The 22470-nt window shown below is 41.8% G+C and overlaps 1 protein-coding gene across 6 annotated transcripts in view; it reads left to right on the plus strand.

Moving 5' to 3' along the window:
- The first annotated feature begins 11527 nt into the window (after positions 1–11527).
- GMPS (guanine monophosphate synthase) overlaps positions 11528–22470 on the plus strand; it is a 68737-nt gene continuing 57794 nt past the window's right edge. For 4 of the 6 annotated variants that reach the window (XR_014824226.1, XR_014824225.1, XR_014824227.1 and 1 more), the window contains exon 1: positions 11528–11851. Coding sequence is in view for 3 of the 6 variants with exons in the window: in XM_013982155.3 (XP_013837609.3) it covers positions 11825–11851 (27 nt within the window). In the remaining 3 variants the exon portion in view is untranslated. Of the gene's footprint in view, positions 12049–22470 lie in introns of all 6 variants that reach the window. The other 2 variants (XM_084990087.1, XM_021069705.2) reach the window with 2 other exon arrangements.

Genomic DNA, 22470 nt, shown 5'->3' on the forward strand with positions numbered 1-22470 from the left:
GACAAAAAATAAAATAAAAATAAAATAAATTACATGGTTTTAAAAATTAGGGCAGGAGTTCCCATTACGGCTCAGTGGTAACAAGCCCAATTAGTATTCATGAGGACTCATGTTCGATCCCTAGCCTTGCTCAGTGGGTTAAGGATCCAGCTTTGCCATGAGCTGTGGTGTAGAAAACAGACATGGCTCAGATTCCTAGTTGCTTTGGCTGTGGTGTAGGCTGTCAGCTGCAGCTCCAAATCAACCCCTACCCTGGGACTTTCCATATGCCACGGGCACAGCCCTAAAAAGACAAAAAAAAAAAAAAAAAATTAGAGCAGAATAATAATGCTTTATTAAATCATTGGGTACCCACAATGTGCTAGGCACTGGAATATATTCTGAAAATAATAAACATTTTGTATAGTAATGCTTTAGCGTTTATAAAGAGTTTCATGTGTATTATCTAATTCCTATATAAGAAAGTTAAAAGAGAAATACAATCACTCACTACCAAACATTTTTTTTTCCAAATATGTATTCTGGACAATTAAAGGGCACAGAGAAATATAAGAATGAGTGATAGAGGCACAGTCAAAAGATGTATTGAATTGGCTAAGTGATGGAGAAAGTTGGAGAAAGAGATTAAAATGTGTGAGTAGGAGGTTGGGAAGTGGAGAAAGGAAGGCCATTCAAAGAGTATTGGGTAAACATTTCCTTGGGTACCTTTACAGTATACTTTCACATCTTTAAATAGTTTTTGAAATACTGATTACTTATCTTTTCCTACAATTTGTTATTTGTTGGAAGGAATTTTACTTTGGACAACTAATATCGCCACTAGGGAAAGGCTGACTTTGCAAAGCATTCAGGAAAAGCATCTAGTCCTATAACAGTCCCTAAGTAAAGCTGGGCCACACTGCTGTTTTTAGCCACCTCAGATTTGTGGCATCTTGGTTGAATTGAGGCTCTGAATGTAAAGCTCATTACTAGGAAGATATAGAAGTTTAAAAACATCATGCTATTAGTTACAAGTTGAGTTCATAGTGTATTTGAAACTGTGTCCCCTTAAAACCAAGTTCCCCTGCCAAATTTATGATTAACCTCTCTATACAAAACTTGATTCCCTCTCTTGTCCTACCTCTGTTCCCCTCAGGATTGAGGAATATCAAAGAAAAGGGGGGACTGAAACCAAGCAGAAACCTGTGGGTTCTGGGTGTCCCCAGTTCTTTTTTCTAGCAAAAGTCATTGGTCTCCTAGGCCTTCACTGAACTCCAAAGAGCAGACTCTAGCAGTTACTAATTAAGGAAGTGAAGGAAACAAGGGGAAAGCAGCCAAGAAATTATAGTTCAGTGACTGTAAAACAGAGTCCAAGTCCTCCTCAAGGGGTATTCCTAACAATCTGACATATCTTTGAGTCGTTATGCAGGAACTAAGACTCCTCAACCAGTTGGAGGATGGTGACTACATGCTGAGTGCAAACACTAGACTCCAGGCTGGTTGAAACCAAAAGGTTGATCTTGGAGACTCCTGAAACACTACCCTGTTACCTCACCACCAACCAGTCAGAAGAAAGTCATGCACCTACAGTCCTTGACCCCAAATGTTGCCTTTAAAAATCCTTCCCTGACAGTCATTGGGGGAGTTGAAATCTTTTGAGCATGTGCTGTCTACTTTCTTCACTTGGCACCTGTAATAATTAAACACTACTTTCCTTCACCTCAACCTAGTATCAGTAATTGCCTTCATTGCGTGGCAGGCAAGCAGATCCAAGTTCGGTTTAGTAACAAAAGTACCATGTGTGAGTACTATGATGCCTATTGCCAGAATACTAAATTCATGGACATTATGTAAAAAAAATGATTTTGCTATATGAAAACAGCTTAAAGTCCTAAGTTTAAAAATTCCATGTTGGGAGTTCCTGTTGTAGAGCAGTAGAAATGAATCCAACTAGTATCCATGAGGATGTGGGTTCAATTCCTGGCCTTGCCCAGTGGGTTGGGGATCTGGCGTTGCCATGAGCTGTAGTGTAGGTTGCAGACATGGCTCAGATCCCATGTTGCTGTGGTTGTGGTGTAGGCCAGCAGCTATTGCTCTGATTAGACCTCTAGCCTGGGAACTTCCATATGCTGCAAGTGCACCCCTTAAAAAAAAAACAAATAACCATGTAAAGTGTTATCATTACTTATACAAGAATAGATAATTTTATGAGTTACCATGTTTCATGCTTGTATTTTCTGTTTTTAATATATAAACACTCCAATAACAACATTATTCACAATGGCCCAGGTGTGGAAGCAACCCAAATGCCCACGGACAGTTAAATGGATAAACATACATGTGTTTAAACATATAAATATATATTATATATTTCATATGTAATAGAATTTTATCAGTCTTTAAGAGGAAGGAAATTAAAAAAAAAAAAAAGGAGTTCCCATCACGGCGCAGTGGAAATGACTCCGACTAGGAAACATGAGGTTGTGGGTTTGATCCCTGGCCTTGCTTAGTGGGTTAAGGATCTGGCTGTTGTTGTGAGCTGTAGTGTAGGTTGCAGACGTGGCTTGGATTTGGCATTGCTGTCGCTGTGGCATAGGCCAACAGCCGTAGCTCCAATTTGACCCCTAGCCTAAGAACTTCTGTTAGTGCAGCCCTAAAAACGGAAAAAAAAAAAAAAAAAGAGAAAGAAAAAGGGAGAAAGGAAATCCTTTCATACGCTTACTATAACATGGATGAAAACTGAGGATATTAATGCTAAGTGAAAAGAGCTAGTTACAAAAAAGACAAATACTGTAAGATTTCACTTGCATAAGTTATCTAAAGTAGTCATATTCATAGAAATAGAAAATAGAATGGGAGTTCCCACTGTGGTTCAATGGAATTGGCAGTGTCTTGGGAGTGCTGGGACACAGGATCAGTCCCCAGACTGGCGCAGTTGGTTAAGGATCCAGAGTTACCACAGCTGTGGCTTAGCTCTCGACTGAGGCTCAGATCTGATTCCTGGCCTGGGAATTCCGTATGCTGAGGAGTGGCCAAAAAAGGAAAAAAAAATGGCCAAGATGGTAAATTTTATGATTTTTAAAACCACAATTAAATATATTAGGGAGTTCCCATTGTGGTACAGCGGAAATGGGATCCTATTGGTGTCCATGAGAATGCGGGTTTGATCCCCGGCCTTGCTCAGTGAATCGGGGATCTGGTGTTGCCATGAGCTGTGGTATAGGTCACAGATGAGGCTCGGATCCCCCGTTGCTGTGGTGTAGGCTCCTATTGGATCCCTAGCCTGGGAACTTCCATATGCACGGCTGCGGCCCTAAAAAAAAAAGCAACAACAACAACAAAAAATAAATAAAATAAATATATTGTATAAACACCTAATGAATTTGTGCCATAAAGTTTTTTAAGGATATTTTTAAAATCCGTCAAAATCATAGCACTATAAACAGATGAAAGAAACCGTGGTAACAAGGCCATCGCGCGGCATTAAAATGTGCCAGTGATACTGTGGCTTTAAAGATTGTTTAACAACATATATTTTGAATGTTTAATAAACAGTGCAAGATTAGAGCCAGTTGGTCTGGTCTGAATCTAAGTTCTGTGGTCTACTGGCTATATAATCTTAGGATAGTTAATCTCTCACTGTTTTCTCAATCATAAAAGGGCAACAAAAAGATATTAGTACCCATCTCATAAGACTGTTACGAAGATTAAGTGTAAGGAATTTAGAATAGTGCCTTTGCACATAAAATGCTATATAAGGAGTTCCCGTGTGGATCAGTGGTTAATGAAGCTGACTAGTATCCATGAAGGTGCAGGTTCCATCTCTGGCCTCACTCAGTGGGTTAAAGGATCCAGCATTGCTGTGGGCTGTGGTATAAGTCAGCGACTGCATCTCCAATTCGACCCCTAGCCTAGGAACTTCCATATGCTATGGGAGCAGCCCTAAAAAGACACACATACAAAAATACTATATAAGATTTACTACAATTACTACGACTACCTTACTATTAAGGGTTTTCTTCATCACCAGTGTTAGAAACTTTTCAAAGGCCAGACACCAAAAGCTGTATTTCTCCTTTTTCCTGGAGATGAAGAAGGGACAGGATTTGGCTGAATGAATTTTCACCAGCAGGATGTCGGTTTAGCTCTAAGAGGTGGTGGCCAAAATTTGAGAGACTAGTTGGGACAGAGGCATAACAGGGGCGATGAATAAAAATATATTTATGAATAACATTCAATGATTTGATTTAATAAAACATGACATTCAAAATTATAATTGAATCATATAGGTGGTTATTTCATTACACAATCATCTGTTGGTTTATGAAAGGGTTAATTATAAGTTTTTTTAAACAAGATTATTTTGCTGTTTTTTTTTTTGGTCATAGTATGAGGAAGTTCCCAGGCCAGGAATCAAACCCATGCCACAACATCAACTAGAGCTGCTGCAGTGACAACATGGAATCCTTAACCCACTGCACCGAAAGAGAATTCCAAAAAAGTTTTCAGGGTGCATTTTATTATTATTTATTATTTCAAACTTACAGCAAAGTTGCAATAATAGTACGAAGAGCTTCCATAAAACCTTAGGGCACTCAAGTCTTGCCAACTTCCTCAATAATACCATTTATAGGAAAAAGTTTCAATCCAGGTACATGTATTTCACTCAGTTGTCATGTCTCTTTATTCTCTTTCAATCTAGAACAGTTCCTCAGTCCTCTTTTGACCCTCATTTTTTAAGATTTCCTGCAGCTGATTTTATTTTCCAAGCATTGCACCGCATTTGCACTTCTACTTGTTTTTCCAGAACCCGCTTCTTGAATCTGGATAGGCCTTGTGACTCATTCTATGACTAGAATGCAGAGATGTAAACAATGACTTCCAAGGCTAGATAGAAAAGGCCACACAGGAGCTCCCATAGTGACACAGCAGAAACGAATCCAACTAGGAACCACAAGGTTGCCTTGCTCGGTGGGTTAAGGATCCAGTGTTGCCGTTAGCTATGGTGTATGTATGTCTCAGACGTGTCTCGGATCCTGCGTTGCTGTGGCTGTGGTATAGGATGGCAGCTGTGGCTCTGATTAGACTCCTAGGCTGGGAACCATATGCCGTGGGTGTGACCCTAAAAAGACAAAAGACAAAAAAAAAAAAAAGAAAAAGAAAAGAAAGGCCACACAGCTTCTACCTGGCTTTTACTAGTTCTCTATTTCACATACACTCCCTGAGAGTCCTGAGCTGACATATAGGACTTCCAGTACCATGAAGCTGTGGTAATGGAGAAACCACATGGAAGTTAGACATGCTGCAGCTGTTCCAGATCTCAGTTGTTTAAGCCTCCCTGCTCAGGTGTTAGAGATGTGAGTGGGACCATCTTCACATGATTCTAGGTCCCAGCCTTTGAGCCACTATAGCTGAGGTCTAGTGGAGCTTAGTCCTGGGCTGTACTGGCTGAAGCATTAGAGCAGAGAAGAGCTGTTCCTGCTGAACCTTGTCCATATTATATCAAAATAAATAGTCACTGGATTTTAGGGTGTCTGGTGCAAAGGAAGAGATAATTAGAACAATTACTGACCTGCTATTTTTTGAAATGTGCCTCCATTTGGGTTTGCCTGATGTTTATTAACCCTTAGGTTATACATTTTAGGCAAGCACTAAAATATTACTGAAGTGATATGCTCGGCTTACTGCATCCATCAGGTGACACAGTTGTTGATTTTTTCCATTAGTGTTGATGCTAACTTTGATCACGTAAGGAGGTGTCCTCAGGTTTCTCCACTGTGAAGTTACTTTTTTTGCTTGTATAATTAATAATTATTTTGTAGGGAGATACTTTGAGGCAATGTAAATACTGGGTTTTTTTTTGTTTTCTGCTTTATTGGCTGTCCCATAACGTATGCAGTTCTCAGGCCAGGGATCAGATTAAAGCTTCAGCTGCAACCCTTCCAGACCAGGGATCAAACCTGCATCCTGGCACTGCAGAGATGCCACCAATCCTGTTGTGCCACAATGGGAACTCCAAGACAATGTTAAAAAAACTTTTTTTTTTTTTTTTAAATGGCTGCACCGTACACATGGAAGTTCCCAGGCCAGGGACTGAATCTGAGCCACAGCTGTAGCAATGCCAGATCCTTTAACCCACTGTGAGGGGCCAGAAATTTAATGCAAGCCTCTGAAGCCACCTTAGCCACTGCAGTCAGATTCTTAACCCATTGTACCACAGTGGGAATTCCACTAAAACCTGTTTTTGATCCCACTTTCATCCATCAATTTTACATCCATTAATGTTTCTTGTCTGAATTTATTATTTCTGTGATGGTTGCCAAATGATAATTTTCTAACTCAATTATTCCTTTGGGCTTTATTAGTTGATATTCTATTATAGAGAAGGGTTTTCTCTCCATTTAATCATTAATTTATTTATATCATCCTAGACTGATGGATTCCTAATTATTCAGAGTATATAATCTGTTTACCATCACTATTTTGATATATTCTTCTAGATTTGTCCAGTAAAATCCTTTTAAAGTGACATCTGTGTCCCTCTGAAATGTCCCCAACATTCTTTGAGCACTTCTTAACTTCCTGGTTCCTGGAACAAAAAGATGTTCCTAGTTAACTTGTCCCTCCCTCCGTCCTGAAATCAACCATTTCTTCAAGAAGTCCTGGTTCCTCTTGCTGGAGAGTGGTATTTAGAAACCAGTAACTGGGTGCTAGGTTTGCTTGCTGCTACTGGTATGATACTGTTTCCAAGGCTTTTCCATGGACAGAAAAAAATGAACAGGTAAATACTGTAGAGGGTGGTGAGTATTAACGAAGGAGAAAGAGTTATTGGAGCACAAAAAAAGGAGAGAGAGCTAACCCAAGACTTCAGAGTTGTGGGGAGAGGAACAGAAATGTTAGGAGTTGCCTGGTGGGCTAGCAGTTAAAGGACCTAGCATTGTCACTGCTGTGGCTTGGATCACTGCTGTAGTGTGGGTTTGATCCCTGGCCCAGAAACTTCCACATGCCGTGGGTGTGGCAAAAATAAAAAAAAATATTCTAGACAAAAGACACTTATATGCAAAAGTCCCAAGTCAAGAGAGAACGTGTTATTTAAGGAGTCAAAGTGGTTTAATATGGCTAGAGAGTAGAGTGAGGGGACAGTGGTAAGGGCAGGCTATAAGGAAAATGGGCTGGTTGAAACTCCAAGTACAAAGTAAGCAATGTTAGGAATTTGGAGTTTATACTGAGAACGATGGGGAACCATTAAGATTCTGAGCAAAGGCTATATGATAAAATTTAGAACAATTGTCATTAATTTTTTTAAAACTCACATGCCATCCTAAAAGTATTTTGAAAAAGTATTATTTCCTTCTGTATTTTAAGTTGAGCTCTAATATTTTTCATATGTTTAAAAGTTAATTTTTTTGTTAATGGGAGATTGAAAATATTAAACATTTTGAAAGATGAAATGAGATGACCATGGATTGCACCTAAAATAAATACTTTATCGGAGTTCTCTTGTGGCTCAGCAGGTTAAGGATCCAGCAGTGTCACTGCAGTGGCTTGGATCGCTGCTGTGGCATAGGTTCTATTCCTGCTCCAGGAAATTCCATGTGTTGTGGTAGGCCAAAAAAGAAATTTCATGATATGATACTCACCAAATCTGGAAAGTCATGTAAATTTTCTCTATGGATTTTATGAAATGTCTTTTAAAATGTGTTGGCCCTAGAAACCACACAATTACATTCATTAGAATCAGCATCACGATTCTATGTTGCCTAAGGTTTTTTGAATTCAGGACAATCTTCATCCATAACTTTTATATCACATAAAAATATGACAGGCAGGTAACAAAAGGAAGACCTTACAAGTTTACGATGCCTCAACTAATCATGAAAAGATTTCCACTTCTGCAAAAAATGGAGTAACAGGGACTGGATGTAACTTCCTACTTGAAACAACAACAACAAAAAACTTAGGCAAAATATATGCAACAATGGCTTCAAGATACATATTAAGCAACAAGGACAGTTGCAGAGAGAAAGGAAACAAGACATGAGCCTTTCAATTGCTCCAGTTTACTGCCTTGAGAATCTCTGGATTAAGGAAATAAACCTAGTAGTTCCTATTGTGGTGCAATGGGATCAGAGGTGTATTGGGAGTGCTGGGATGAAAGTTCAATCCCTGGCCTGGCACAGTGGGTTGAGGATATGGCATTGCTGCAGCTGTGGCTTGGGTCACAACTGCAGCTCAGATCTGATCCCTGGCCCGGTAACTCCGTATGCCGAAGGGCGGCCAAAAAAAAAAATAATAATAATAAAAAAGGAATAAACCTAAACATATCAGTAATCACATTAAATGTAAATAGTCTAAACACTCCTATTAAAAGACAGAAATTGGGGTTCCTGCTGTGGCACAACAGGATCAGTGTTTCTGCAGTGCCAGGATGGAGGTTTTATCCTGGGGCCAGCACAGTGGATGATGGATCCGATGTTGCTGCAGCTGCAGCATAGGTCAAACCTGAGTTTCAGCTTGGATCTGATCCCTGGCCCTGAACTCCACAGGCCTTGGGGTAGACGAAAAAGAAAAAAAAAAAAAAAAAGAAATTGGCAGACTGGGCAAAAAAAGCAAGGCCTAATTATGTGCTATCTACACATAAATGTTTATCTACAATAAACATTTAATTAATTTATTTATTTATTTTTGCTTTTTACGGCCACACCCGCAGCATATGGAAGTTCCCAGGCTAGGGGTCAAATCAGTGCTACAGCTGCCAGCCTATGCCACAGCCACAGCAACGCCAGATCTGAGCTGAGTCTGTGACCTATGCCACAGCTCACGGCAATACCAGATCCTTAACCCACCGAGCAAGGCCAGGGATTGAACCTGCAACCTCATGGTTTTGGTTCCTAGTCAGATTTGTTTCTCATGCACCATGATGGGAACTCCATAAACATTTAAAAAATGAAGACATGGGAGTTCTTGTGTGGCTTACTGAGATAAAGATCTGGCATTGTCATTGCTGTTGGTCGGGTTCCATCCCTTGCTCAGGAATTTCCACGTGCTGCAGGTGTGGCCAAAAGTCACCACCACCAACAACCCCCTGCAAAAAAGCCCCATAAAGGCATGGACAGGAAAAAGAGTTGCAAAAGATGTATCATGACAAGAGCCAGTCAAGAAAGCAGGAATTTTCTTTCTTTCTTTCTTTTTCTCCTTCCTTTCTTCTTTCCTTCCTTCCGCACCTGCAGCATATTAAGTTCCTGGGCTAGAGGTCGGATTGGAGCTGCAGCTGCCAGCCTATGCCAAAGCTGGAGTAACTTGGGATCTGAGCTGTATGTGTGACCTACAACACAGGTCAAGGCAATGCTGGATCCTTAACCAACTGAGGGAGGCCAGGGATGGAACTCACATCCTCATGGACACTAATCAGGTTTTTAACCTGCTGAGCCATGACAGCAACTCCAGGCATGCTATTTTAATATTGGACAAAATAAATGTCAGAGTGAAGAATATTACTGGGGATCTAAAAAAATAACTATAAAGGGGTCAATAATATTTCTAAACATTTATTTATTTATTCATTTATTTATTTTTTATCTTTTTGCCATTTCTTGGGCCACTCCTGTGGCATATGGAGGTTCCCAGGCTAGGGGTCTAATCGGAGCTGTGGCTGCCAGCCTACGCCAGAGCCACAGCAACGCAGGATCCGAGCCGCGTCTGCAACCTACACCACAGCTCACGGCAACGCCGGATCGTTAACCCACTGAGCAAGGGCAGGGACCGAACCCGCAACCTCATGGTTCCTGGTCGGATTCGTTAACCACTGCGCCATGATGGGAACTATTTCTAAACATTTATGACCATAAAAACAGAGTTTCAAAATACACAAAGCAAATACTCATAGAACTGTAAGGAGAAGTTAGTAAAATCACAATTAGGGTTGGAAATATTAGTTCCCCTCTTTCAATAATTGATAGAACAAATTAACAGAAAATTAGCAAAAATAGTCTTGAGCAAAGTTTTGTTTTGGACTTGAGTTTGGGACCCATTATGACATTGAACTGGGGATGTTCAGAAACATGGGCCAGGAGCTCAAAAAAGAGCTATTAAAAACACCTTAATAGGCTCTATGTCTGGTAGTGTGACTTTTCAGGCTGTATTCCCTTACAAAGATGGTGTAAGGATTCTGGTACATGCGGACTTAGCCATAAACCTGAGACCACTAGAATATATTTAAATTAGGCATTATCTAATACAAATGGTAGTCAGCCAATCCTTAATGCTGGGACATCACATTCCATTCCATTCCAGGTAGATGTTGATGCATTTCTCCTATTGGTTACTACACAGTTCTCTGGATTGTTCATCCAGACCTACCAAGAGAACCAGTCTCCATGGCTTTAGAAAGTTCAACTATCCATTTCTCACCACAAAAAAAGGTAAGTAAAATACTTTAAGTTAGAAGCCCAAGAGGGCCTTGAGTCTTTTGTTCCCATATATATTTTACTATCTATCCTTTCCCAGATCAGGTGCCCCTTCTCTCTTATATAGAGAGGCAGAAGCATATAATCTCACTGAGTCAATTTTTTTCATTAGTAACAGTAGATAAGAACATCAATCCTACTGCATTACTTCTGTGGGATTAGTTAGAATAAAAAGAGTTTTTGGAAGTCACGGTTTTCTCACTCTAGCTCCTTACCTGCCTGACACAGCATAAGATCAGCAAATGTAGACTGCATTATAATAACGGAATATTTTTAAAAGGCATGTAAAGCGAAAGATTCCAAGTGTTATAATTTATTCCTTAACCCTGATTTAGACCCCCAGGTGACCAAATTCAAGGTACTGTAATACCTTGCATTGACGGGTGCCAAGGAATAGCTGGAAAGACTGCAGCCCCTTCCCCATAAACAATCCAAATATAAATATTGCTGTGCAAACAGAGCTTTAGTCCTCTGACCCAGTTTCCCACCAGAATGCTGTTCCCAAATCCCTTCCTTTTGGAAATTCTGCACCCGCTGTACAACTTTTAAGGGATCTAAGTGGTCAAACATCGCTTTTAAGTTCACAGCGATGTCACCACGAAACTCTTCAAAGCATCCTTGGCCTTCCCCTTGACCCGCAACTTGAGATGAGGCCGCACCACCCTATAAGAGTTCCCCCAATGACCCAGCTCTCTGGAAGCCTCTTCCACAGTGCCAAAGGCGGCTGGCTCGGATTTAGCAGCAAGGCCGGCCTTCGTGGCGGGGGTGGGGCTGGGCGAAACCAACTCCTCCTCTCAGGGCCGGCTTCGGGATGCAGGGGAGGGACAGGGATATTAGACTGGGCGCCGCAGGCTCCTCCTTCCAAGGGCGGGCTAGATAGGGGAGGGGGCGGGACCAGGCACCGAAGGCCCCTCCTCTCGTGGGCAGGCAGGCCAGAGACGGGGAGGTTTCTTTTCCCGGGGGCGGGCCTCAGCGGCGGGGGCGGAACTGAAGGCGGGGCAGGACGCCGAAGTCCCCACCTCCGAAGGCGGGTTTATTTGGCAGCCGCGGCGGAGGTGGCAGCTTAGCGTAGTTGGCGGCTCAGTTGCCTGGCGGAACAGCCTCTGGCTCCTCCCAGTGGCCGGCCCGGGCGGAAGCAGGAGGCGGGGGCAGCGTGCGCGTTGCTGGTCTCCTCTCCCGCGGCGTAGGGGCCCGCACTCCGCTGCTGCTGGCTGCTGCTAGATTCGGCGCTTCGCCGGAGACCCGCTCCTTGTGCGCCGCCTGCCAGCCCGCTCCTCTACCAGGCCTCCCCCTCAGTCCCGCCGGTGGCGTCGACCCCACCGGCCCTCTCCCGCCCCGTCTCATCTCTGGCCGCTGCTGCCGCCGCGGCCCCAGCCCCGATGGCTCTCTGCAACGGAGACTCCAAGGTCAGTCTCTGGCGTGGGGGGTCCCTGCCTCACCGCTTCCGGGCGGAGGCGAGACTCCAGAGCCGGGGAGCCACCGCGCGGGGCCCTTCCTCGCCTCCTCCCCCTAGCCCGCCAGCGCAGCCCTGCGGCCCGGGCAGCGGCGCGTCGGAGAGTCCCCGGTCGGGGCCTGTGGCATGTTTTCTCCTCGGGAGTGGCAGGTGCTTTGTTGATTTTGTCTGCGTGTCGGGGTTCCTGGACCAGCCGAGCTCCGGGCGTCGGGGAGGGCGTCAGCTTCCCGCGACCGCGCGGCTGGCCCCCGCCTCCCCCGCGCAGCTGTGGGGCGGGGAGCGCGGCCTGAGGGTGGGGGTCGGGAGGCGAGTATGTGTGCGGGTGTGTGAGAGAGAGAGCGCACCGGGGGGGCTTCGTCAGCCTTCACCCCGCCCCTTCGGGAGCTTGGGGGGTCTTTTTGTGGAGCTCCCGGGGCCGCGGAAGGCAGGGCAGGGTCGGGGCCTCGCGAGAGGCGTTTCATCTGGGCCGGCCTCCGGTCTTCCCGCCACCTCGTTTCCCGCCTGCCCTCGGCGTGACTCGCCCAGGTCCCCCATGTCGGCCTTGGGGTCCGCGGCGGGGCCGGTCCTCGGTGAAGCCGCAGACTGCAGAGCCCGCCTCGCCCCCGCCCGCGTCAACACCCTCCCCGGCTTGGGGCCCGCGGCCGGAGGGTCGCTCACTCCAGTCCCCTCCCCCCATCCTTCTCCGAGGGAAGAAGCGTGTGTCCAGCCCCGCCCCCATTCCGCTCCTGCCTTATTATTCACGTTAGTTTGAGGTAGGACCCGCTCCCGGCCTTGAGGAGACCCCTCCGGGACGCAGGCCGCTGGCCCCGCGCGCGAGGGCCGAGGAAGTCGCAGTCGTGGGTGCGGGAGAAGTTGTTAACTCGGGTGTGCCAAGTGGGGAGAGCACGTTTGGGCCGCCGCTGCGTTTCTCGTCGCCTCAGACTCACTTTTTCTTTAGTCCCTCTTCTTCCTTCTCGTTTCTGAATTGAGCACCTTCGCTTTCACTTCTGTGTTAGCCTGGAGTTCTTTCAGACCCGCACAAAGTCGGTTTTGTCAGCGGGAAACTGTTGTGGTTTTGAATTGGGATTTACTTAAGCGAGATGTATCTCCTCTACGGTTTGGTGTTCAGTGCCTGGCTTTAGAAATTACTTGATTACATTTCATTCAGGTGTGTGGAATTTTAAACGTCAGGTGGGAATTGGTAGTCTGAGTCAAGTAATAGTGCCTTTTAAGGCGATATTCCTTTATAAAGGTGGTGTCTAAGTCACGTTTTAGTGGGTCCTCTCCATGAGTAATTGCTTAGTCTCTAGTAAACATTCAAAAAGTGTTTATCGAACAAATGAGTAAAGACTAAATGGTAGTAGATAAACCGAGGAAACAGATGTTCAGACTAGTTGGAGCTCTTTCTCAGGATTATAAAGGTGAATAAAGACACTCTAACCTTTAGTTTCTGACCTCAGAAGCGGATGTAAACCTCAATGTACGGTTCTTTTCTGAACTTAACTTTCCTGTTAAAAAGCATTCTTTTTCTCTTTAATTTGAACCTTAAAGTCATTGAAAAGATTCATCTCTGTGCTGGCAGAGGAAATGACTGTATTATTAGGATTCAAACCTAATTTACAGACTGAAAAATAATGTGCTGATTTGAAAACCGTGTTTTCACAAAATTAAGGGATAGCAGAAAGTTAGATTGAATTTCGAAAATTCCTTTATCTGATTCAGGGGTATAGAATATACACTATTTTTCCTAGCTGGCATTTCTTTGTTTTGTGCAACTTGAATTTTAGAGAGGATTTTCATTGGTTTGATATATTTGAGACTCAGGTGAATGAATTGCTGATTAATTTCTCTTTATTTCAAGGACCTTTATGTTTTGGAGCATAATCAAGCACGTGTCTTTTTTTTTTTTTTTTTAACTCTACTAACAATTAGTTGAAAACCAAATTAAAAGCATTTTCAAGAGAAGCAATCTGGGAAAGTAACATTTTGTTCAATCTGTGATTATCTCATGTACTTCTAAGGTGGGAAAAAAACCCTTTAATTAAACCATGGTATGTCATTCATCATAAGAAACATTTCAAATAAAGAGGTGATTAAATATGGGGGAATATGCTGAGTAAAGTAGGTGAAATATTCTGAGAGGTCCACCTGGAAATCTGAGTAGGCATCTATTTTCCATAGCTTACCACTGAATCACCTTTCCCTCTGGTGTGATTTCTCTACTGGACCCAAGCTTACTTACTTTATTTATTTATTTATTTATTTATTTATTTATTTATTTGTCTTTTTTTTGTCTTTTTGTTGTTGTTGTTGCTATTTCTTGGGCCGCTCCGGCGGCATATGGAGGTTCCCAGGCTACGGGTTGAATTGGAGCTGTAGCCACCCGCCTACGCCAGAGCCACAGCAACTCGGGATCCGAGCCGCGTCTGCAACCTACACCACAGCTCACAGCAACGCCAGATCCATAACCCAATGATCGAGGCCAGGGATCAAACCCGCAACTTCATGGTTCCTAGTCGGATTCGTTAACCACTGCGCCACGACGGGAGCTCCCCAAGCTTACTTTATACATCTGTTGTGCCTCTGACAGTGGTATGCAAATCACAGTTGATAAAGTGGAGAAAGAGCTGATTTTGATTTCCTATTGTGGTATATTTTTGTGTTCTTAAGAGTTTTCTAAAATGATGTTTCTGCATGGTAGAAATTAGGGTGAGACCTACCTAACTTCTGTAAAAGTGTTTGGGCTGTTTGCATTAGTTTTATCCACAGAGTATCATTTTAGAGCTGGAAAGGACCTTTAGGTGTTCTAACTTCCTAAACTGAAAAAACAGCTAGGATTAGGCTTTTCTTATTCTTCAGGGCTACCTAAGTTAACCATACAAGGCAGAGATTATTGTTTCCTTAAAGAGCTGATATAATGTTATTTAGTTAACGTCATATAAACAGGGGTATGGACAGCTTTTCTTTAAAAAGGTTTTACAACTATTCAGTGTTTTAGATGAGTATATGTATACAGCAAGTATTAGATATAGTAACTTTTTTCAGTTTTACTAAGACAAGATTATGAGAGTAATGATCTTTGGGCTCCTTGTCAAGTTTCCCACTTTGGGTCCCAGCTAAGCCTTAGACTCTTCTGGTTGGAGTAGAAGTAGAATCTACCCCACCGTCTTCACTGAGATGTCCACTAGGATATATCATACTTGAATCGTAGTTTTGTGGGTTTGTTTTTTTCATTTTTTCTTCAGGGCTGCACCCGTGGCATATGGAGGTTCCCAGGTTAGGGGTCGAATCAGCTACAGCTGCTGGCTACACAGCCACAGCAACACCAGATCCAAGCTGCGTCTGCAACCTACACTACAGCTCATGGCAACGCCAGATCCTTAACTCACTGAATGAGGACAGAGATTGAACCTTGCATCCTCATGGATGCTAGTCAGATTTGTTTCCACCGAGCCACGACGGAAACTCCTAAAATTTTTTTTTTAAATAAATACACATTGATGGCATGTAATATAGAATCTTTAATGACATCTAATGTTGAAAATTTAAATTTGTCCTTTTAAAATTTAAGTTTTTGAATTGAATGGAAAGATGACCTGAGATTTTTATGTGGGATGTATTGAGAATTGAACAACTATTTTTTATGATAACCCTATAGCATATTTTTTTTCAAAGGTCATAGATGAATTTTTTTTTCCTTCAAATTTTGTTCCATCTGTTAAGGTATTCATCTAGAATGGAAGTGCTCTTACAGGCAAAAGGAACGGTTTTTATTGTTTTCTGTTCTTAGACTTGAAAGGTTTTGAAATTCCTCCAGGAATCTCACAAGGGCCAACTTCTCACTTAAGGAAAAGAATTATGGTTTAATAATTTTTAAAAAATGTAAATTTGTCCTATACTTGTTCAAATGTGTTTGATACTTTACTAAGGCTGGTTAATGAATTGTATTTTAAAGGATGCTGTTTGAAGTAATGAATAATTGTTTGCTATCCACAAAGATGTTTTCCTTTGTTATGGTACTCAAACTGTTTTCATGCCTCCTTCTAACCAGAACTCTGTTAATGCTTAAAAAAGTGAAGTCCTCAGGGTTAATACAAATGATTATGAAGCACTTTGTGAATAAAAAAGTGATTGTTGGAGTTCCCATAGTGGCTCAGTGGTTAAGGAATCCGACTAGGAACCATGAGGTTGTGGGTTCGGCTCCTGCCCTTGCTCAGTGGGTTAACGATACGGCGTTGTCGTGAGCTGTGGTGTAGGTTGCAGACGCGGCTCGGATCCCGCGTTGCTGTGGCTCTGGCATAGACTGGTGGCTTCTGCTCCGATTCGACCCCTAGCCTGGAACTCTCCATGTGCTGCGGAAGCGGCCCAAGAAATAGCAAAAAAAAAAGTGTTTGTTTCATAGAATTTAGAATATTTGTATCACATATATAGTTCTAGGATGTGTAGAATATTCTTTTTTCATGCTTATTGTGAAAGATTAGAGATTTTCTTTTGTATTTGTTCAAGAATCACAGTGGTTCAGAAAACAGCTTTACTATAGTAGTGGTGTGATGTTAGTTGGATTTCTTGTTGACTGGCCCTTGCCATTCCTTTGGGTTCATGATGTTGAAGACCCAGGAGATACTTTATGTAATTAGGTCTATGCGCTCTGTAATATAGTCTACAATGTCTTAATAGGAAATAAGGTTTGGTTATAGTAATGTGACCATACACTCTTTGTGTAAAGTGGGACACTTGAGCATAAAGGGAGATGCTAAAGGTAGTTTAAATATACAATAATTGCTGTAAAATGTTAGCAAGCAAAATATTTTGTTGTGTTGTCTAAATCTAATTAAATTAGTGGCAAAACTGTGGCGTAAGTGTTCACATTACTCTTCTCTCGACATTATGCACAAGAACACACAGAGTCTCTTTCCTATGTATATTTCACAAACACCTTACATATCCCACAGATTCAGCTGATGGAGGCTTGGAGGTTTTGGGCATCTTGCAAGCTGAGGAGTGGCTGTGGCACAGCTGGCAAGTGCACCAGGTGGCTGATGGGGACAGCAGCTTCAAACATTTCTTCTACCAGCACCCACAACTAGATAGAGTTAGCTATCCCTAGATGTTACTGTCCACGTGTACTTCATTTATCAGGAAAGGATCAGGAGGGAAAAATGGATTCTCAGTGGTTGGCTTTTAGATTGAACCTGAAGTTAAAGTGAGAAATCTGTTAGTCCCACCTACATTCTACAGAGTACTAGACAAAGCCATTGTAGAAGGTAGAAGTACAAAGTGGAAGTATAAGAAACCATCTGTCTTCTTTTAATGCAGTTATTCACAATATGTTGAAGAATGAAAACCATGAGACAAATGTTGAAGTGTGGGAATAACAGGTGTAAATTAGGACAGTCCTGGATAAGCAGGGTCATATGGTCACTCCAGTTAAAGAGTATATATCATCCTGAGATTGATCTTGATTTTTCTAGTGACGTGTATTTAAAATTTGGAGATCCCATCATGGCTCAAAGGTAACAAACCCAACTAGTATCCATGAGGACTTGGGTTCGATCCCTTGCCCTGCTCAGTGGGTTAAGGATCTGGCATTGCTGTGAGCTGTGGTGTAGGTTGTACACGTGGCTTGGATCCCAAGTTGCTATGGCTGTGATGTAGGCCAGCAGCTACAGCTCCAATTTCTGCCCCTAACCTGGGAACCTCCATATGCCTTGGGTGTGGCCCTAAAAACCATGCATAAATAAATAAATAAAAGTAAGTTGATTTACAATGTTGTGCCAGTTTCTGCTGTACAGCAGAGTGACCCAGTCATATGTATTTGTGTATACACATTCCCTTTCTTATATTATCTTCCATTAGTGGTCTTTCCCAAGAGACTGGATATAGTTTCCTGTGCTGTATAGTAGGACATCATTGCTTATCCATTCTAAATGTAATATAACGCATTTACTAACCCCAAACTCTGAATCTGTGCCACTCCCTCCCCCCACCCTCCCACTTGACAACCACAAGTCTGTTCTCTATGTGAGTCTATTTGTTTTGTAGATAACTTCATTTTTGCCATATTTTAGACTCCACATGTAAGTGGTATTATATGGTAGCTGAGTTACTTCTTGACTTGAGTTGTCCAGATCCTATTTTTCCCACATGTCTTTTTTTTTTTGTCTTGTCTTTTGTCTTTTGAGGGCTGCTCCCACAGCCTGTGGAGGTTCCCAGGTTAGGGGTCTAATTGGACCTGTTGCCTCCGGCCTGTGCCACAGCCACAGCAACGCCAGAGCCGAGCTGCATCTGTGACCTACACCACAGCTCATGGCAACACCAGATCCTTAACCCACTGAGCGAGGCTAGGGATAGAACTCACAACTTCATGGTTCCTAGTCAGATTCGTTTACACTGTGTCATGATAGGAGCTCCCCACATGTCTTTTATACCATCAAGAATTTTTATGATTCATTATTTCTGGAGAGTGCTAGGTTACTTCTGGGATTTTTTTTCTGAAGCCATTGACAACTCCTGGAATTTTTGACTCTAGCACTTCCTTGATCTTGCCAGAATATTATGTCAATAGAAGTTTTTTAGGTAATAACCAGAACTCCATCCTTGAATGGTTTTTAAAAATGTTTTACTGGTAAAATGTTAAGGTTTGCACTTGTTCAGTCATACCACTAGGAATAACAAACCTCTATACTTTCCAGGGATCTTACTCAACTGTTCATAGAATGCATAGAGATACCTAAAATACTTGGTGAATTATATAAAGCTCTAGCATGTCTATTCTAGATGAATTTTAGCCAAGCTCATCTATGTTTCTTTCCCTGAACTCTTAGGGCACTTTTCTGCTCTAAGGGGAATTTACTGAGTGATCGTAGGAATCACTTTTCCCTTTATGTCAAATTATATGTATCCTTGCCCATGGCAGTAACAGCTTTGTCATTGGGCGCTAATGGGAAATTTAAGATAAAACATTTCAGAGATGTCTGATTTTCACTTGACATGTTTGAGATTGTTTCAAGAGAGACAGCATACTACTTTGTAGGACCATGGAGAGCATGAAAGAACAGTTGAGGTTAAAAAGTAGGCCAAGACCTCATAGGGATTATCTTGGATTTTATTAAATTGTATTTTAAGGAGATAAAACTGTAGGGCTTTAAGCAGAGGGAGAACTTGACTCAGGTTTTCTTTTCTTTTTTTCCTTTTCTGTCTTTTTAGGGACACACTCAGAGCATATGAAACTTCCCAGGATAGGAGTTAAATCAGAGCTGAAGCTGCCAGCTTATACCGCAGCCACATAGGATCTGAGCCGGTCTGTGATATACCTGCAGCTCTCAGCAATGCTGGATCCTTATCCCACTGAGTGGGGCCAGGGATCAAACCTGTGTCCTCATGAATACTAGTCAGGTTCATTACTGCTGAGCCACAGAAGGAACTCCCAGATTTTCTTTTTTTAAGCACACAATCATGTTAAACAAGTGACCAAAGTCAGTGTCACCAGTGGTAGAATAAAATGACACTGTGTTGTGGCCATTGTATCACATCAGGAGAAGATGATGTGAACTCACCAATGTAGAATTGCTGCCAAAGAGAAAGTTTATCTAGAATCTAGTCATGAGGCAACAAACTGATCTTGGCTGTGGGTCATCTCCAAAAAGCTACTCTGAACATTTAAAAATGTCACTGTCCTGAAGGACCATAAAAAGGTGAGGAGGTGAGTAGTTCGAAATTAATATGTGTGCAGAGTGTGGTTTTTGAATAGGGATCTGGAATTTTTTTATTTTTTATTTTTATTTTTTGGTCTTTTGTCTTTTTAGGGCCACACCCATGGCATATGGAGGTTCCCAGGCTAGGAGTCCAATCAGAGCTGAAGTTAACCGTCTATACCACAGCCATAGCAATACCAGAACCTTAACCCACTGATTGAGGCCAAGAATTGGACCTGTGTTCTCATGGGTGCCAGTCAGATTGGTTTCTGCTGAGCCATGACAGGAACCCCTGAAATTGTTGTTATTTTTTATTTTTATTTTTGTCTTTTTAGGGCCGAACCTGTGGCATATGGAGGTTCCCAGGCTAGGGGTCCAACCGGAGCTATAGCTGCCGGCCTACACCACAGCCACTCGGGATCAAAGCCACGTCTGTGACATGCACCACAGCTCACAGCAACACCAGATCCTTAACCCATTGAGTGAAGCCAGGGATCAGGCCTGTGTCCTCATGAATGCTAGTCAGATTTGTTTCTGCTGAGCTAGAATGGGAACTCCAGGAATTGTTTTTAAAAAGCCATTAAAGTATTTGTGACATTTGGGGAAATTTGTGTATAGATAGTATCATTGTTAAATTTCTTGGGTGTGCTAATGGTAGTTATATAGGAGAATGTCCATGTTTGTAGGGGTACAGGGTGAAAAGGTTTTTGGGGAATGAAATCTACAATTTACATTCCAGTTGTTGAGGAAAAAAGGATATATAGATAGAAATAAAGCAAATGTGACAAAATGTTACTAATTGTTAAATTTAGGTGGAGGATACTGTTTATAGTACCATACTATCAACTTTTTGTAGGTACAAAATATTTCAAAATAAAAGAATATAACGAATTCTTTAATTTAACCCTTTAGTTGTAGGCTCAAATGTTATTGAGTGTTGTATGTGAGAGGTGGTGGCCTCTTATGAAAAATCTTCAGTGAAGTTGATTTATCTGAAGTACCTGAGGTGTTGGATAATTTTGTAAAGAAAATGTACTTTTTTTTAAAAAAAGGTGTGGTGAGATTACATAGATAAATGTGGTCAAAGTTTGGTAATGAAAGAATTATTTTGGGTAGTTGAGAATCCCAGATCACTAAAATGTGTGTAGGTGTGTTTTTAAAAAATTTTTTTGACCCTAAAACTTTTTAATTTTATTTTGACAAATGAAGGCCTTAAAATTTGAAAGGCCTTTTAAAAGGCCTTATCTGAATAAGTTTGGTATTGATAAAGTTCTGTTTCCAGAATCATTTATACAGTATAATAGTATTTTTCTCAGACATTAATGAAACATCATTTCACTCATGTAAACAAACTTTTTAAAGTAAAGCTTACCCTTTTTAAGTACGAAAATATGAAAAAAAATAATTTTGAATGTAGTCTTCCAAAAATATAATGCATATTTACCCACTTTCCTTCTGTAGTGCTCATTGTTTTGGGGTTCGAAAAGACCTACATTTTAGTCCTATCCCTAAGCAAGTGACATTTTCATTTGTAAAACAAATATATTATGGATAAGAAAATATGTAAAGCACCTGAAATAATAGGTACAAAGTGTTCCTTTCTTTAGCTTTATTTAAAAAATCTTTATTGTAAAATAAAACGCAGGTAAAGAAAACCACACGCAACAAATGTGTAGTTGAGTGAATTTTAAGTCATGTACTTTTTTTTTTTTTCTTTTTGCTTTTTAGGGCCACATCTGCGGCACATGGAGTTTCCCAGCCAAGGGATCAAATAGGAGCTGTAGCTGCTGGCCTGTGCCACAGCAATGTGGGATCTGAGCCTCATCTTCGACCTACACCACAGCTCACAGGCAACGCCGGATCCTTAACCCACTGAGTGAGGTCAGGGGTTGAACGTGTGTCCTCATGAATGCTAGTCAGATACGTTTTCACTGAACCACAATGGGGACTCCGTTGTGCACTTTTCATCCAAGATATTCTAAGACTTTTTTCTTTAAAGCCCAATAATACTGAGTGTGTCTTGGGATTGGTCATTCATTTCTGATTTTGTAGTCTAATTCCGACCCATATTCTTTCATACCTAGCATTGTTTTCTTCATACTCTTAGCACATTTAGAAATAGTGTATTCCAGTTTTGATCTGTTACTTGAGTTTGTCTGTCTTGCTCTCTTTAGATATACTGTTCTATTCCTTATTGCCCTTTTTACTTTAGTAATTTTGTATGGGATTTAACATCTATGTATGCTGTTTTTCATGCAAGTTTAATTTCTTGAATTTTAGAATGAATCTTCAGGAAACCTCTACTACTTGATAAGAGTTCACTCTTTTGTTAAAATTATGGCAGTTTGTTTACTGAGAGTTCCTGATACTGATTCCTCTCTCTACTTTAGTCTGGCCCTTGTATTTTCTTTTTCCTTTGTCCTTATCCTACTTTTTTTTGGGGGGGTCCCACCCATGGCATGTGGAAGTTCCTGAGCCAGGAATTGAACCTGTGCCACAGTAGCAACCTGAGCCACTATAGTGACATTGCTGGATCCTTAACCCACTATACCACATGGAAACTCCTATCCTACTTAATTTTGACTCTTCCTCCCAGCAGTTGCTTCTTCTTGTGAGCCCTGAGCTGGAAGGATGTTCTTGCCTGTCAGTTTCAAAAGTTCATGGGAATTAAACCCAGTCTATCCTTTAGGCCTTACCTTGGGTTCTCTTGACACCTGTGCACCATTGGAGTAAGCAAACCTCTGTCCAGGTGCTATTCTTAAATTGTCCCCTGTCCTTTCTAGCTAGTACCTGTTAGTTATTTTGTAATTCTCCTGTTCTCAAGTTCTTTAATGAGACCTAGTTGCTTCCTATGCTGTAACAATAGGGATTGTGGCTGGTAGTTTGTTCCCAACAGCCT

This window comes from Sus scrofa, chromosome 13 (genome assembly GCF_054392235.1).
Source record: "Sus scrofa isolate SSC_HxYL_T2T_F1_AM1 chromosome 13, Sscrofa_HxYL_maternal_Yorkshire_Landrace_v2.0, whole genome shotgun sequence".
In the NCBI taxonomy this organism is placed as follows: Eukaryota; Metazoa; Chordata; class Mammalia; order Artiodactyla; family Suidae; genus Sus; species Sus scrofa.